The 18015-nt window shown below is 39.7% G+C and overlaps 1 protein-coding gene across 4 annotated transcripts in view; it reads right to left on the bottom strand.

Annotated features, from left to right (window-relative positions):
- GRAP2 (GRB2 related adaptor protein 2) overlaps positions 1 to 14474 on the bottom strand; it is a 53903-nt gene extending 39429 nt beyond the window's left edge. For 3 of the 4 annotated variants that reach the window (XM_026065002.1, XM_026065003.1, XM_026065006.1), the window contains exon 1: positions 6102 to 6180. In XM_026065002.1, coding sequence (XP_025920787.1) covers positions 6102 to 6142 — 41 coding nt within the window. In that variant the 5' untranslated portion in view covers positions 6143 to 6180. Of the gene's footprint in view, positions 1 to 6101; positions 6181 to 14337 lie in introns of those variants that run through there. The other variant, XM_026065004.1, reaches the window with a different exon arrangement.
- Positions 14475 to 18015: the final 3541 nt, after the last annotated feature.

Raw genomic sequence — 18015 nt, 5'->3', positions numbered from 1 at the left:
TCGAGCAGCTCCTTCTCAAGCCCTCCAGATAAATACCTAAAGTATGAAAAATGTAGCCACTTCCGTCTATGCTAAGGTTTGGTTTTCTTTTTAAATCTCCTCATACCTTATCTAGCTAACTGCCTCTCGATTTTTCTCATCTTTTTTTGGTAAGCTTCAATACTGGCTGGTATATGTTTTATTGCAAGTGTGTGGTTATCAGAATAACAATCATGTTCCTGCTGTATGTGTACATATGTATGCAAAGGATTTGCTTTTGTGTACAGGTGGAGCTTGCACTTTGTGGATTCACAGAATTCAAGGCCACAAAAGGCCACTACATCAATAGTCATAACGTGTGAATTTAGCATGTTTGCTCTAATCTTGGAGGTGTTTCAGAGAATAAATGGATATGGATCAGAAAAAGTGCATGAATACAACCCCCTGAATTTGCCCTTGTATATATATATGTGCACGCACATCTATTTTCATGCAGGTGTAGGGCTCTATGATCTTTATCCTCTGATGTGATTTACTCTTAGTACAAGACTGTAATCATGAAAGATAAAGGGGCCATCAGACTGTATTTGGGGGCTGTGAAATCCTGAGACTGCTTGTCTTAAAGCTCATCTTTGGTGTAATTACAAGTACCTTCAAAGCTGCTCTGAACCACATCAGCTTGAATAACTCCAGGGAACCATTCTGCAACAAGCAGCAACAAGTTGGATGGAGCAGTATCCTTTTCAAGTTGTTAGTACAAGATGCTGGGATGAGGAGTGATGCTATATTTCAGCTGTATTTCCTATCAGAAAGGATTTCTGAAAGCCAATTCTGAGGCAAAGAAGTCAGAAAAGAGTCTAGAACCCAGCATTATGAGATTCGATTAAAAACAACCAATGACAACAAATCCCATCTACAGTTAGATGCAGATATTCAGACGTGATTTCCTTGTGTTTGGGTGCCTAAATATGGGCCAGATTCTAAAGAATACTCAAGATTCATCAGCTCCAGCTTTGAAAGTTATAAGAGATTTACAAAAAACATACAGTATCCAACACTGTTCTGCAAACAGGAGCTCCTGTACTGTAAGAGCTAAGCTCTTCTGGTGTTTGTGCAGGTCTGCATATGAATACACTAGATGTGCATGTGAATGGTAAATTCCCTTTGTCTACACATGATCATACATTTCACAATGTGAAATGGAAACATGGCCAAAATTCTGTAATTATTTATGCTAAAGTAGGTAGGAATAAGTTCACCCTATGTCTGGTTCATTTCCATAACAGTCAAGAAGAACCTCCTCTCTTCATGTATGAATGATGACAGATGCAATAAAAAGCTATCATTTGCTATCATTTCTTTAATTTTGAACAGAGTTAGAGAATTTGTTACATTATGGCATTAATCCAAACTGATAAAAATAGTTTATACTGCTATGTTGGATTCTACGATATAGCAATATAGTTGAGTGGCATATGTGAACAAAATGGCATGAAAAATCTGCTTGCATATACTGCTGGGTACATAATACTGTGTTTCAAATCAGCTACTGCATGTTTCTCTSATCATGCCAGCTGATAGAATTTTGAGTAAAATGCAAAAAAGAATGAGATCAGTGAGGAAACTGCTATTTTCTTTGCTTTTGCATAAAATTCATACTGGCAGCACAGGCAATTGTGCAAAATCTGCAACTATACTACTAAAATTATGTGTGCCAACAAAAAATATTTTGCACAAAAGTAGAAGCAATGTTAACTCAGTGAGAAAATGTAATCCTTCTTTGTCCTTTTAACTGTAGATCTATTTTTGTACAAAATTGCAGCTGCCTGCACGAGTTGTGTTTTTTTTACTGAAAAGTTTTTGTCTCACCTCTTTTTCCTTATATATTTTTCCTTTCCTCTTGTGCTTTTACAACAGGATTAAACATAAAAGTCTAGTTCAACATATATTTTGCTATCATAATGTAAACACAAACATAGGAAAGCTGATAATCTTCCAAGAGCCATCTTACCTTGGCCATGTTATGTATATTTTGCCAATTTCAGCTTGCAGCCACATTTGTTCTGAGAATATGTACAAATTATATACAAATTATATACAAAGTTTCACATTTAAGTAACTACAGAGAACCTGAAATGCTACTAGAGGTAGGTACCATGTGGCATAATTAGCATTGCTGTGGTACCTCCATTGCGTAATGTCACCAATTGCATATTTACATTCTGAGCCTCTGTGTTGTATTAACTATGTTTTTCTTCTTAATGTATCTTGTGGGCTCAACTTCTATTTAAATACAGCACCCCTTTTACAAGGCCCAAGTGCTAGAAAAGAGTCTTTCTATAAATTAAAGTCAGCCCATGTGTATCTCACTTGGGAAGGCTTCCGAAAGGATTTTAAAAGCAATCAATTACAATAATTCATACATTTAAGGATGTAACTCCAACAGTCAATCCAATTTTTCTTCTGATTATAAAGTAAATGCGAATGCCAGCTTGTTACTATTCCTGGGGAATGTCTCTGCACAGAATTTTTACCATTTTAAGTAGAAGTGAGGAACATATTTCATGTTTGTCTATGCATTTTTAGCTCTCTTGGATTATGATACGTTTGAAATTAAAGTGTAGCAGCAGTTCCTGAATGATTTAATGCATAAACATTTTTTACTCTGAAGCGGGAGTGACTTGTTCTTGTTTTTCTTAATCCAAAATTGAGTTATATCAAATTGGAATAGGATCTCATCATCTGGAATAAAAATACCCAGGCAATACCACGATGTAGGAATATTGGTTACTGAATTAATGTGCAGGCTAAGACTTAATTAAACACATAAAGTTCCTTTAGGTAGATCAGGCCTTACATCCTACATTTCACATTCCTACTGTGGAGGCACCTTCAGAGCAGTCAGGCTAACTGGAACCTCACTGCGTAACCCCTGCACACCCTGCAAAAATAATTATGGTTCCACTCCTTCTATGAGCAAGTGATCGATTGCTCCTCTGCAGCAGGGAGCTGCGTAGCCTCCGACTAGTCAATAGAATGCATGTGGCAAAAAGGGAACGCTGCGCAAAGGGTGTGAATGAGTCATTCGACATTTCAGGTTGACTGAAGTCATTCTGCTACATTTATTTCTAATCTTGATGTGCCATCCACATTCGCATATTAAGCAGTGTGGGAAGAGAGAGATTTAAATTATTTGCTATGATACACACACGGAAGACAGCAGACTGCATGTGTGTGAGAACGTGGGCTTACATGCATGTCTGCATGAACTAGGCTGCATGTGAACTGACTTTTCTACACTTGTATGTGAGTAGGCATTCTGTATGCAAGCCTGAACACGTCCGAGCAAAAGTATGTTTGAACATGTGTATCTCTAGGGATGTGATTATAAATGAAAGATGTTCATTTGTGCTATGCCTGAATGGCGGAACAGAGGTCCTGTGAGTGTGCTTCAGGTGATGTGTGTTGTGTTTTCCTTCGCAAATACAAATCTGAGCAACTGAACGACTTGGTCTGTGTACTCTTGGAGAGTAGGCAAGYGTGCTGTGTGCATGTGGCTGACAAGGAGCACCCATGAGCATGAGTGCAAATGTCAGCTGAAGCTGGAATTTAGGCATTAGTCAAACATCGGCAGTAATGAATCACCTATTTAAAGACTTCCATGGAAAGAATACATGCCAACCTCTTCAAGTAGGATCTGGCCTAACATTATGCTCCTCCACTCCTGGTTATACTCCCAATTTAAAGTGGAAGTTAAAGCAGAGAGTCTGACTGCTTGTAGCTCACATTGAAGTCTTGTGTGATCCGTGCACATTTAGCAGCTCCGAGCAGTAAGCCATTTTAAAATACGTGCTCTTAAATGAGGCTTAGGAGCCTCAAGTTGCACTTAGGTTTGAAATTCTAGACAAAGACACTCACTTAGCCCTCATTTAAGAAAAAGAAATATCCATCAGTATGGAGATGAAGATTCTGTTGAAATACCACACAGGAAATATTTTCAGAGGTTTAAGGAGGTGAACATAAAAGATATCTAATGAGAATACTCAAAGTTATGTCACAAGGAGTCAATGTTTTAAACTGAAGATAGAAAATCTTGTTGTGAATATGGAATCAGTGGGCCACATATGAACTAATTCTCAGAGAGATGAAATATCAGTTGGGTGGGGCCAGCAGAGCACTGGTATCTTGCCTCAAGCCAAAAACAGTCATGTTTAGTTTTGCATGGAGCCAACAATATATCCACACCCAGAGCAAGAGACTTGCAGCATGCCGCGTAGGTAGAGGGCACTGTCAAAATCTATGTTATTATTTTTATTTTCTGGTAATATCCAGGTTATTGCATCCTTTAAATTATTAAGACTTATTGCTTAAAGCACTGCAGATCCATCCCCTCCCCCACCCCAATTCTGCAACTTATTGATATCGCACTCAATTAACCTTGGTGAATGAATATAGGCTGGACACTGTCTCTTTCAGATTCAGTCATTTTTGCTCAGTGCCGCAGTTTGCATACAAAACAACAAAGGGCACTACTTAAATCTCCAAGTAGAATTGCTTTAATGGAAACGAAAGTGTACATTCATGACGTTTGTATTTATATATTAAGTTTCATACCCTTCATTCTCAGAAAACCTAAACACTGGACCTAGTCCACACAGATTCTGTCTTATTAAATAAAGCTTATAAGAAGTGAGTACAATTCTGCTTCAAAAACTTTGGAAAAAATGAGTTATTCTGTTTCTTTAGGTTGCAAATGTAGGCATATTATGGTAATTCAAACTTACTGACTATGCTTGTATTGGCATTGTACAGAAGATAAAATGGAATGAGATGGAAATACAGTTTCTAGTCCATTCCAAGGCACACTTATCGAGGTAAATAAAGATCTAATAGCCACTGGAACTGGTGATGAAATGAGGGAAGACTTCACATAAAAGAACTCCTTATAGCCCTCGTGGGTCTTGTGTAGAAATGAGGGGTAGCACACAGGAGGCAGCTCTGGATGTGCTGAGGATACCATAGCACAGGGAATGAGGGCAGAGAGGCACAACATGATCTACAACAGACAGCTGCAGTCCAGTTCACAGATCTCCTGAGAATTGACTTCGGTCCCACAAGTTCGCTTAATTATGAGAGAACAGTCATTTTATCTAGACTTGGCTTTCGAGCTCAGAAACAGGTATGTACACATTTAAAGAAACCAGCTTTTGTGTTCAACAGTATCCTACAGTTTTTGAGGAGAGGAAAACAAGCTATTTCTTCTATAATGCAACAAAATACCAGGCACACTTCTTCCTACAGTTATGCTCCTGAATACACAGTGCTGACGGCAGTTCTGTCATCTAAGAATCACCTCATGAAAAAGAGTTGACAACAAAAAAATTAGTGGAAATGATATAATATTGACAGTCTACTGCATTCGTTTTTGCGTTTATATGTTCCATTTCTTTTCCTTACCCTTTGCCTGCCTTTCCTATTTAGAATGCAAGCTCCTTGGAGTGGCGGGCAGTCGCTAATGGTATTCTTCCATATGGTGCAACTTAACAAAGCCCAATGGGTTAGGACCATTTGTAGAATCATAGAATAATTAAGATTGAAAGGAATCTGTGGAGATCATCAAGTTCAAGCCCCTGCTCATGGCAGGGCTAACTTTGCAATTATACTAGATAAGATGTAACCCCATTTTTCTACAGTGACTGTTCTAATGGAACGCCAGTCTTATTCAGGCAATAATATAAATTATATGCCTCTGTAGATCAAAGGCATACTGAAAATCATTTAGGTACAAGACCTGCATTAAATGATTTGAGATTTCCTTTCACTATGCACCTTACAAGATTGTAAAAAACATTCATAATGTGCTATTGACTTCAGTGCTAGACTCCAATTATACAGTTGCATATTATCAAAATACATACTAAAATGAGGCTAGCATTACAGTCATTATTTTCTGACTTTTTTTGTGCTTAATACTCCATTAAAAATCATTATTTGCAGATAGAATTCAGACTGAAAAAAGGAAAAAGAGCAAAGAGGAAGAAAATTCCAGATGGAAAAAAAAGTAGTCTAGAGACTGGAAAAAAATTACTTGGCTATACACTGCAGGATGACCTCTCCTGTACCTTGTATGCTCTGCAAGAAGGTGCTCCTCTTCTAGATACATTAGAAAGTCTGCATAAGAAAGTTTTGAGAGCTGCGTACTGTAGGAACCATTCAACTCTTACCCTTCAAGGTGCATCGTGAGTGTGGTAAGGCTCTGCAGTGGGAAACCAGCCAATGGCAAGAGTTACTTGTCACAAGACTTCAACAAGGTTCGTGCACTGCTACGGGGTTTAACCCCTTAAAATACAGATTAGTGGTACTTCTGAGATGAACCAGGCGAATTTTATCCGGAATGAATACATTTAAAAACATTTTCAATACCACACTGCTGCTTTCCTATGAAAAAAAAAATTCTCACTGCACTTCCATTTTCTATTACTGTTTATATTACTGTTGCTTCTTCTCATATCTACTTTGTCTGCTGTAAGATTAAAAAACTGTAATCTTCAGTTTCCTTACTATTGCATATCTTGCTATATTTAATTATAGTAGGCTGCTTCTTTTTGTCTGGAAGATGAACCCTGTTTTCTAGTTTGCAGCTTTTCAAAAATTAAGTTTATTAAATAAAGAGATCATCTTTGTAAAAGAAACTAAACCACAAACATTCCCAAAGCATTCACTGAATTTGGGAATATGTTTCTTGGTTGCTAAGTCTGTAACAAGCTRGACTTTGCTCATCTTTGCAGCTGGTCAAGAGAAAGGTAGATGCTCAGTCCTTCCAAAGCTCAAGCCAATTAAGTGTCTGAGATTGCCTAGCAGAAGTTGATGCATTCAAAGCCACCCCCTTATAAAATGTCATGCCAGGATTGTTTAGACTGAGCAGGAGAACAACATTACAAAAGAACATTCTGCTCAAAAGCTAAAAAGCATTTCAAACTAAAAAGTAAAATTAAACGTACTGAACAGAAATTGTTCAGAACAGCAGTAATTCATTAAGAAAATAACCACTGTTCACCCCAAGAGATTCCCAATGCATTTTACAAACCGTGAATTAAATTCAGACTCGCTTTGTATTTCTGTTATCCTGATTGGCTTCATCAGAGGGGGATGCAGTAGTGCTGGGCAGGGTGGAGGGGCCACACACTGCTGTAGTTTTTTCCTGGTGTGTTTTAAAGGATTACAGCTGTTCCTTTTGCTTCTCTTGCTAAAACTACCCATCAGTTTAATTAAGAAGCCCTATTATGAGCTTTTTTCTTGCCACAGTCTCCTTGAGAACAGCACTTCTCCGGACAATTCTGGTGTGGGATAGTTGAGCTAGTAAGCATGAATACTAAAACATAATGACTGCGTCCTTTGACTCCAGCTTTATCCTGGAGGGTACCTCCAGTTTGGCCGCCACTTTCCCTGACTCTGTACCTATTCCTTCACCTAACATTGAAATCCATCCTCCAGTGCTTTTCAGCAGTGCACAGCAGGCTAGGAGCAGAAGCAACAACTGCCCAATTAAAATCAAAATGTCAGATGTGCAGAAGGCAAACTGAAATTTGCTTGGGCTATCAAGGCAAACACCTTTAGTCTTATGCAATTAGCTGAAGGATAATTGATGACCACAGGCAGTCAAAGCTACAGTTTTGAGTCTCTTGTGCAAAAAATATGCTAGGGCATATCATTCAATACTGACTTAGAGCAAAGGGCTCAATTCTCTCTGAGTCACTAAATCCATCTCTTGAAGTGCTGAGGTCTTCCTTAGAAATCTCCCCTAAATTACCAGATAAAATCACAAGGTGTTTAAAAGACTCAAAGTGGTGTTTATAAGCGTGCTACCATTCCCAGTGTCTCTGCAAGTTATGGTATACACAAAACGGTATAAGCCATTCAGCTGGCTGTGGTGAGGAAAGGTCAGCCCAGGGTAGTTTATGATGATTTATTACAGTGATACAGTAATAATGCAGGTAAAGCTGAGAGCAGGTGTGGGGAGCTTTGAGGTGCTACCACAAAGACACAGAAAGCAAATCAGGAAAGGAGCTCTTATTCTAGAGTACCAACGGCCACTCAAAGAACTGTCCCAAAACAACTACCCCAGTACAACAACACTGAGAGAACTCCTTGTTCAGACAGGTCCTTCATCTTTCTCCCCCTCTGTTTCCATCTCTTCRTTCATCTCTCTCTTTAGACTGAGAGCTTGTTGAGGCTAGGGTTTTCTTCTGCTATGACTATGCCTTCACTGCAAAAACCGATGCGTTTTTATATCACGGTAGCTATAGCATGGTAAATTCCCAATGGAAATGTTAACTTGATGTAGCGATCTGAGATACCTTCTAGGTGGGGTATATTGTATTCACCTTAGCTAGTGCCAGTGACACAAAGTCACTGGTGCTTTCTCTTCACTGAACTTCCACATTAAGGTAAGTACCTGGAGGAAACCACTTTAATATTAAAGCATGCCTATTTTTCACAATGAAGACATAACCTATGTCAGTACAGAGCATCCAGTGTCAACAACGTCCAAAAGTCAGCTGAAGCCTTGCTGTAAAAGAACTAATTAATAATAGAGCTTCGGCTGCTTAAGGCAAGGACCCTCAGGGGCTATGGATATTTTTGCACAGAAAATTTGGACAAAAGTACTTCTGAACCCACTCTGCAGTTGCTGTTATTATAATGAATGATTAACCTCTTCAGACAACATCTTGTATTTGCTTCAGTCCTATTTCCCACAGTGGCCTTGATAGCCAAGAGGTGCAAATCAGAACAATGTTGAAAAACAGTTTTTAAAAAAAATCAGAATAAATTTTATTAGCATATATTATAGAGGTACTTGTCATACCTGTGTAGTTACAGCTGAGTGGAGTTCTCCATTTAAAGTAAGGATTCAGTGTCTTTGTTAGGTATGAGAAGCACAGCACCCATGAAGAATTACAGCACTAACTATAAGAGCACATAACAAATTTTCTAAGAATTTACAAGTAAATCTATTAACTAATTTACGAGGTAAAATTACTTTTAAATATGGGTACTTTAAGATACTTATTGCTCTGTGTTTCATCTTCTGTTTGTTTCTATGATCTCAAAAATGGAATAATCCAAATCTTCAGACTACTTAAAGATCAGTAAAAACTTGCATAGGCAACATTTGAAGATTTTTCCGAGATTAATAGCTTTTTTTCCCTCTACCATACTTCTTATTGAAAATTTCCCCTTGAAAAAAACCCTGGTGTTCAATTTTTTCCTTCAGAAAATGCTACAAAGTGACCTTTCAAGATACCTGATCTGCCCACAGTTAGAATGGCCCTTTCAAAATATTCATCATTTCACACCAGGATTTTCTACTGACAGCAGAAACTCCACAGTCTTTCAACAGGGACACTTGGCTTCACTTCTGTTGGGAACAGAGAGAAGTAGCTGCTGCTCTGAATGATGAAATTTTAACTATATGTGGCGGTATCAGTCCCACTGAGAATTACCTTGTCATGATGTCATGGGAAATAAAAAATATTTTCTTAAACATCATTCAAAACTAATCTGAGATCATAAACATTCAGAGGCTTTGATTATTGCATGGGCTCTTCACATGAAAAAGAGAAGACAACATTAAATCATTTAGGCATGTAGTACAGAAAAAAATACTCAGATACGAGAGATAGCAATATATGCTCTATCAARTCAGTAGGCAAAAGAAGCAACTGCTGTACATGGCCACTGCGGAAGGTAATGACATGATTATGAAAATACCTATATAATCTTCAGCAATGTAATCCTGCATGTCTATTCATCCTCTTCTACTAAGAAGGAGTACTAATGACTTTAATGAATTAAGATTCAACTTCTGTTCAAGACAGGAAAGTAGTTTGAGACTACATTTATTTCTCCTTTACAATAAAGTAAATCAAGAGAATTTCTTTTGGGTTTCATGGATTTAATCTCAGAGATCTGTTACACTATTAGGATTAACCAGAAAGAAAAATCCAAACACATAATGGTTAAATGATGGCATTATTTCTATGCATATTAACATAAGTATAAAACAGTCTGACACTTTCAAACTGTAAACTTCTCACCCTGTTAGAGTTAGGATGGATTTTTTCCACCCCTATATAGAGCTCTGCACACTTGGCTGATGGAGGGTTGGGTCACCTTTCCCAGAATCATTATGTTTTGACCACTATTTGGGTAGCATACTGGATGTAACAGATGGATAGCCTCATCTGCTGCAGCAAATCCTATGTACAAACAGTCAGACAGAATGCCTCCAGTACGTTATCTTTAGATGCTATACTCTTCTACATGAAAAAAAAAAAATTACCAGAGCACATTCATGCACAGAGACAAGTTTAAAAGTTTGTCCACATCCTGAGATAATCCCTGTTTAGATTGCAGGGGTTATGGCAAATTTCTCCTGTGCCAGAGCTCAGCTGTAGTTGGGAAGTGCTATGACCTGGAAACATATTTAATTTGATGTTGTTCTTTATGTAGCCAGTTTTTTTAAAATAAAGGAATTCTAAAGCTGTAGGGGTTAAAGTTTGTACTCTAAGCATTACTGGTGAATTTGTCATGATGAGGTAACAAAAAATTGGGGAACTGGAAAGGAAAATCTAGAAAACACAAGGCATATAGTGCCTCAGGAAAAATAATGGCATGTAATTAGTACTCTACACTGCTATGAAAAGATAAAGCAGTATGCAAAAAAGGGTACAGAGTAGGGGAGAGGGAGAAAGGATGGATTTTGGAACTCCAAGAGAGAAAAGAAAGGATTTCGTCATGTGTTGGTGCATGCTGTTCATTTAGGCATTCTAGTAGTTTTCTTTCATCTCATAATATTTTGCAGTGCTGACCTGTGATCTCAGTGCCATGATAATGTGGCCATTCTTAGCAAGCTTATTTCTCAAAGGTTAGTCTCCCATGCTTAGATGTTATTTAGATGGTGCTTTAGCGTGGTTCTTTAATCAGCAGAATGATTAAGAAAATTTAAGGCTACAGGAAAAACTCAGACTCTTCCAAGATCACTTTCCTTCATGCTCATCTTCTTGAAATTCTCATCTTCACCTTCTGGAAACAGTATTTACAGTGACTACACTTCAGAGACAAGGTTCTGGGCTATAGCCAAAAGAAAAAAAGATGCCGTTCTTCTCATGCAGATTACCCAGCTGGGTATGCCCAATACCCCTGGGACACTAGTGGCCAAACATCAGAAGCATTTAAGCAAGGCATCAATCCACTACAGTGCTAGTATGGTTATATCATGACAATAGTCTGTACCTTAAAGCATGAAGGCTATAGTACCTACACTTGTTAGCCTAGCTCATACCGCTACAAATTCTATTCGTGTTTGTGCAAGTCCCTCTTTTTCCCCCCTCCTTTTTAAAAAGTGCTTGTTTTAAATCCTGTTTAAAATGAAAGCACCACTATAATATGCAGAAGCAAGGCAGCTTTGTCTAGTGATTAAGGACCAAGATCAAGAATCCAGGGAGCAGTTTCCAGCCCCAGACCAGCTAATGATTTCTTGTGTATCCCTGGGCAAACCACTTCACATATCTGCACTGTAGGGCCCATCCACAAAGTACAGCGTTGCTGTCCATGGAGTTATTTAAATGGCTGGGATACCAAAAGCCATAAAGCTCAGTTCTCAGAAGGCTAATTCATTTTTGCAGATTGTCCAGCTAGTCAAGTTAGGATGACTATAGTGCTTCTGTCATCCTAGGTAACTCAGTGATACCACATCCAGGCACATAGGCCTGACCTTAGTTACAAGGTGGGAGAATTCATACTGACCCATCTTAAGGACAAATGGGCAAAATGGCCATCAATAGACAAAAATGTGTGTAGATAAGAAGATGAAAGGCCTACCCAGGAAACGCAAATTTACCACCATATAACCCCTAAGGCAACTGTGTAATTCCTTTGCTGCTGCCCAAATTTACTAAGAATGGTGGAAAATTAAGCTGAACAAACCGAGAAGTTTCCTCCAAGGGAGCTGCAAAGTAAAGATTTTTGAAAGATATGGGATTTATGGACGCCATTTGCGCTGACTGGACTATGGCTTGCAGCCAGCCCTAAGCTTTAAATCAAGTGTATGACAATCATTATATTCTGTAGAGCATTTTGAGGAACTAAAAGCAGACAGAATGGCTAAGCTCCTCTTAAACCAAAGCCAGACTCTGGAGACAAGTGAGAAAGGTAGAGGAAGATAGGGCCTTATTATATTGTAGAAACTAAAGAAACAAAAATCACCCCCAGACACATAGGCATATCAAGTGTTGCTAGAAATATTTAATTACTGGTGAAACAATTGGCATTTTCTCAGCCTCTGTGGTTAGACCCTTTTGACTACCTATATCAGAGACTGAATGAAGATCATTTTCATTATGTGACGCAGTAAAAGCAAGCCAAAAGAGACTGCCTACAGCAGTAGTTCCAGACCTGTGGCTTAATAGCAACCTCTTGCCTGCCAAACTTTCAGATATTGCTTGTGGCCACAGAGAGCTATCAAGCTGCAAATTGATGGGGAGGGCAAAGGATAACATTGCATGCATGGCATTACTTCCTCACTGCTGTTGCCCTTGAATCAGCAAAAATGGAGGGCACTGGCGTATGGCTGCAAGAGTGAAAGGTAAGAAGTGTAGAAAAAAAAAGAAATGCTGTGCAACTAGGTAGGGGAAGAGAAAGTTTGAAGGGCGAAGTGATGTCTTTTATTAGAGTACATTAGAGGCTATAACTAAATAAAACAGACAAGCTTCCAGACACACTATACCTTCTGCAAACTAACATAAAAAGGTATAAGAAATCAGGTCAGACAGCTGACTTGAGCACCAGAGGCCTGGTACTCTGGGAGTTGTACAAAATTTTGTCTTGTGAAAGGCCAATTTTCATTTTGCCCAGGAAGCTCTCTCAGTTTGAACAATTTTAAGTGATGTGTATGGAGGGGAGTGGTAGAGAGGAAAACACAAAAAAAACCCAAACAAAATACAGACAACACAACTAAGCTGATTTCAGATGGGTACATTTCACCTAGCCTATCCCTCCAACTCCAGGTTATTCTGCTTCCTAGATAAAAATGGGAATGATGCACAGGGCTATTTTGTATCTAAATCACTTATCTATGGTACTATCAAGTTTGGATGCAAGAAAGTTAGAAACAGAAGTAAATGCCAATATATATGAAAGTAGCAGGAATTACTTCAGTAATTATTTCAGGACACCAACAGCTTTTTTCTCTGAACCGCTACTAAAGAAACATGTTTTCTCTATAATTTCTCCCCCACTCATTTCACCATCACATCATAGCAAGGGTTTATGTCATATTCAGAGCCCCGGAAGCAGAGGCTAAAGTGTTGGCCTCTTCCTCCTTCAACCTGCAAGTGGATGACTTGTGCTGCTAGTTAAATTGATAAGGGTCTTCCATTCCAAAACCTAACTAGCGGGCAACTAGTCAGGGTTTCTCACCCCAGAATCCAGCTCTTCCTTCCATGCCCATTTACTAGAAATCCAGCCATTACAAAACCTTTCTTCTCCAGACAAATATAAATATGACAGTTTCTCCTGCTGTTGCTGAAGAGAGTTTGGACTACTATTTTTTCTAAGAAAATGTTTACTAATAAAAGCTACTAAATCATGTCTTGGAAACTGATGTCCTTTTGCTCCCAAGTTAACTGCAAGATGGGTTAAGCAGTGTGAGCTTTCTCTATACACACAAACACACATGAAACAAACACAGACCTTGTCATAAGGTTGTGCATCACTCTGTCCTAAGGAGATGTTTCACAACAATAGTGCATATTACTCTTACAATGCATCACTCTACAACTACATTACAAAGCAACTGAGGAGATGTTACATTCAGGCCTTGCCCCTCAAGACCCCAAAACATTTCACAGGAGACACTAAAAGAGGGTCAATGATGGGCCAGACCTACAGGTGCCAGAAGCATTTTCCTTTCTAGGCATCTTGCCCCAGTCAGTATGATCACACAGGGTGTCTTAGAGACACAATAGCCTGATCTCTGTCAGGGTAACCTTAAAAAAAGTTTCTGAGGAATCTGGATATCTCTTTGCTTTGTGCTTCTGACTAACAAAAATCCCCAGCTATTATTTTCTTTGCTCTATTTCAACAAATACCCTCCTTCTGAGCACATTCCTGATCCCCCATTGACAAGGAGAAAAGCCTGATGCAGCAGCAGCGGAAATGAAAACACACTAAATCTTGAGCCTTGCAGCTAAGACCTTACTTGTTTAACTCTGCAGAAAATGTCATGCTAATTTAAACCAACACTTCTACCCTTAAAACTTCATAGTGAAAGAAGCACGCAGCTGAGCAGTTCTATACCTTTGACGGCAGGTGGTTGCAGTCTGCTGTTTCAGGATCCGTGTTGAGACAAAGTGGTGGTGAATGGCATCAGTTTCATAACAAGATAATCAACTTGTCTCCCGTCTTCAGCGCAAGTGCTTAGCAAGGGTAGAAGTTTGTGGAGCCATTTGGAACACATAAACCTGCACCGCCGCATCCTCGCCTCTCCCTCATGAAGTGCAGCCAATCATGCAGTGGGGTGCAAACCACAAACCACGCAGGAACTCACAGACACGGCAGCTTACAGAGCTGGGTGTGGGACTCAGCTTAGTGTGGTTTTACTTTTTCACTGCCAAGGTTACTCCTGCACCAGAGCTGTTTCTGTGAATCTACAGCAAATCTCTATTCTAGTTGCATTTCATGCTCTGGTGCTCTTCAAATCTTGCTCAATGCTTGGAGATTTAATGCATCTCTCTGGGCAGCACTGGCCCCTGTCAGCAACACGTAGTGATCCCTAGGAGCAAGTAGTCCAGGGTGTCCTAAAACATGCCCTCCTCTCCAATACGGGGTGGCTATATGGCACCATGGTGATCATAAACTATCTGCATTTAAATGTAGAGAGCACCTCTCTTGCCATAGGTATCTTTTGACGTGACAGAATCCACGGCTGTATACAGAAAACGTGTCTACACATGTGAAGATGTGCTTGCACCTCTGCAAGAAAACACGAGCAAATACAACAGCCATTTAGAGCAATGCGACCACAGGCCAAGAGAAAGATGATATAAGAGTCCAGGATTTTAGCGGACTCTGTGATTAGCATGAATTGGGAGAGTGTCTTTAAGCTGTGAAAAAGGGGGTATGAAAATTGGATTCTCGTAAACCACAGTGTACACAGAAAAGTCACATTTGCTTACTTACTGGTTCATCAGTTCAGTCACAAGAAGGGATGCATCACAGAAGGCTGGCAGCCTGGATGAAGGGACTGCGGTCTAGAAGCAGCAGTGATGGTTTATCTRGCCAAGATTTGTGCTCTTTAGGATGGCAAAATATTTATGGATCACATACATGCTACAAAAATAGAAATAACATGGTAATCAAGGCTTTCTCCTAAGGTGAGTAAAGACTGAAAGGGCACTGTTCAGTTAATACATTGGCCTCTCCCTCTCCTGCTTGGTGGCCAGTGGCCTCCTCCTGCCATTGCTGAGGAAAACGGCAGCAGTCCCTCGTCCCCTACAGCAAGGGTCCTTGGGCTGGCGCAAAACCTGATTGGGTGATAAGAGAAAGAGGTGGGCTTAGGAAGGTGATTGACAGCAGCTCCTCAGGGCTGAGGAAAGCCTGCAAGCCAGGGAAGGGTGGGGCTTGGGCAGTGATTGACAGGCCTCTGAATGCCAGGGGCTACATGGGGGGAGGGATGGCTGGTAGCAAGCATTCTGATTGGATTTGGAGAGAAAGGGGGTGGGTGCTTGCAGGTGATTGACAGTTGTTTGAATCTGGTTGGGAAAAGGTTGCCCAACAGTCATGACTTCCTGAGGCAACAGGGGAGGAAAGACGGGAGGGGGATAAGGAGAGGGCTGGTCCTGGCGGTGCGAGCCCACTCATCCTCCCCTCACCTACAGTGCACATGCACATCAACCCCATTGCGAATTAACCCCATGCATCAGTTACACTGGGGCAAGAGTATCCCCTGCCCCACACTTGTCCTGTCCCTCCCACGGCACGGCCTCCCAAAAGGCGATTTCCGTCTGACTTTTTCTTCCCCACCCTCAGAGCTCCAGTTGCTCATCCTGCTGCCGCACAGCTACGGCTCTCTGCCGGCCCCTCCGGAGAGTCAGGCTGGAGGCTGCCGGGAGATGGCAGGGCCCCTGTAGCACAAGGGGCTTCGATGTTTGGAAAAGTGGTTGCTACCTGTGGCAGGGGAGCCTCCCTAGGAAAGGTGGCCCTTACCCTGAGCCATGAGCTCTCTGGTGCTGTGTATGCAGTGGTTAGCGCCAGGCATTTCAGAGAAAAAATAAAAAGGACTTGACGCAAGGTGAAGTTTCTCCCTGCAGCCATTAATCAGAGGCCACTTGAAATCGTAGCCTGAGAACAGCGTCTAAAATTTGCCTGCTTTGGTTGACTGTAAGCCAGGAAAGAACCATTTGCTGAAGCTGAAATGGATTCATAAATAATTAAGTTATTGAGTCAGTGAGATCCAAACTCCCTGATTTCTTGCAGCCACTTTTCTTGACTTTGTACTGGTTTGAGGATCCAGAAGGGATTCCATATTCTAGGATATGGTTCAGAGCTTGGCCAAATGGGCCATCGTTTTTCCAGCCTGCTGCTCAAAAGATGAAAAAAAMCTTCTTTGAACTCCTAATTATTGTTGACTTTGATGAACAAGCAGACAGATTGATCAGTTTGAATCTGTAGCTCTCAAACGAGCACAGATGTTACAACAAATGGGCAAAATTTTATTGATAATATTGAAATACCAATATTATTGAAAACAATGTCTTATTAATAATGTGTTTTGTACAAAACAGTACAGAGAAGGATTAAGCTGTTTTGTGGATGTCTATTAATCTTTTGGCATTTTTAAATGATTTAAGCACTTCCAATATGAAATGTTCTGATTTTTCAGTGTAAATTTCAAAATTTACTTTGATTTAAACACAAAACTAGAAACACCTCAACCCTTTAAACAAAAATGTTTATTTTGAAGTGAAACAGAACTTTTCATTTGGCCTAAGGTAATAAAATCTCAACTCTTCAGACACAAAATCAAAATATTTTTTGTTTTGCATTAGAAATGTCGATCTTGCTTGCAAATTGAAAATCAATGCTATATGCAGCATTATAGCACTAATCACAGAGAGCTGGCTCAAGGATTGAGACAGAGAATACAATAATTAAATGTTGTTTTCTTGTCTACTGACACTAAGAGCTAAATAGTGTTCAACTTCATTTATATGATGTGATTATGTGACATTAACTGACAAACAAAAACAAAAGACAGGAAATTAATTCATGGCTATATCCAGGCTTCGAGTCCTTAATAGTCATTTCCCATGGATTATACTCAATTTAAATATTATCTAAATGTAAGAATCTACCACATTTTATATTTCAATATTTTTTGTCAAAGGAGAATCTCTTAGGCTAATGACTGATTTGAGTTATGATTCAACTATAGTGACATGTTTTTTTCCCTAGTACATCCTACTCTTTTAGTGCCTTAGAGTACTGGATAAATAAATAGGTCTAAGTATGAAGAGTATGTGATTTCTCATGTAGCAGTCTTATGCGGTATTGCCCCTAAAATACCTGTATAGTAATGTCATGTCACACCAGTACATTGGTTTTGTACCTCTGAAATATTTCTGAGCTCCTGAAGTGAGGGGAAGTTTATGCTGACATTGTTCATGCTGTTCTTGTGCTGTGCATATAGAATTTTGAGCTGTCACTCTTGCACTTTTCACCATCTATTAAAAACAAAGAAACAGAAGAAAGCATGGCATGCCCTGCTTATTGAGAACACCCCTCATCAAAATCCTAGACCTACAAAAATCAAAGCGATTGGGGAGCCAGTTAAAGAAAACACAGGTGCTAAGGTTTCCGTTCAAGCAAGTTATGATTGCAGGAAGATTATCTAACCGACCAAATCAATGTATGCTGCCATATAACCAATGTCACAGTGCAACTCCACCAGAGAGAGAGAGAGAGAGAAACATACAA

This window comes from Apteryx rowi, unplaced genomic scaffold, assembly GCF_003343035.1.
Source record: "Apteryx rowi isolate R43461 unplaced genomic scaffold, aptRow1 scaffold_223, whole genome shotgun sequence".
NCBI lineage: Eukaryota > Metazoa > Chordata > Aves > Apterygiformes > Apterygidae > Apteryx > Apteryx rowi.
This window is presented reverse-complemented; position numbering and strand designations above follow the sequence as displayed.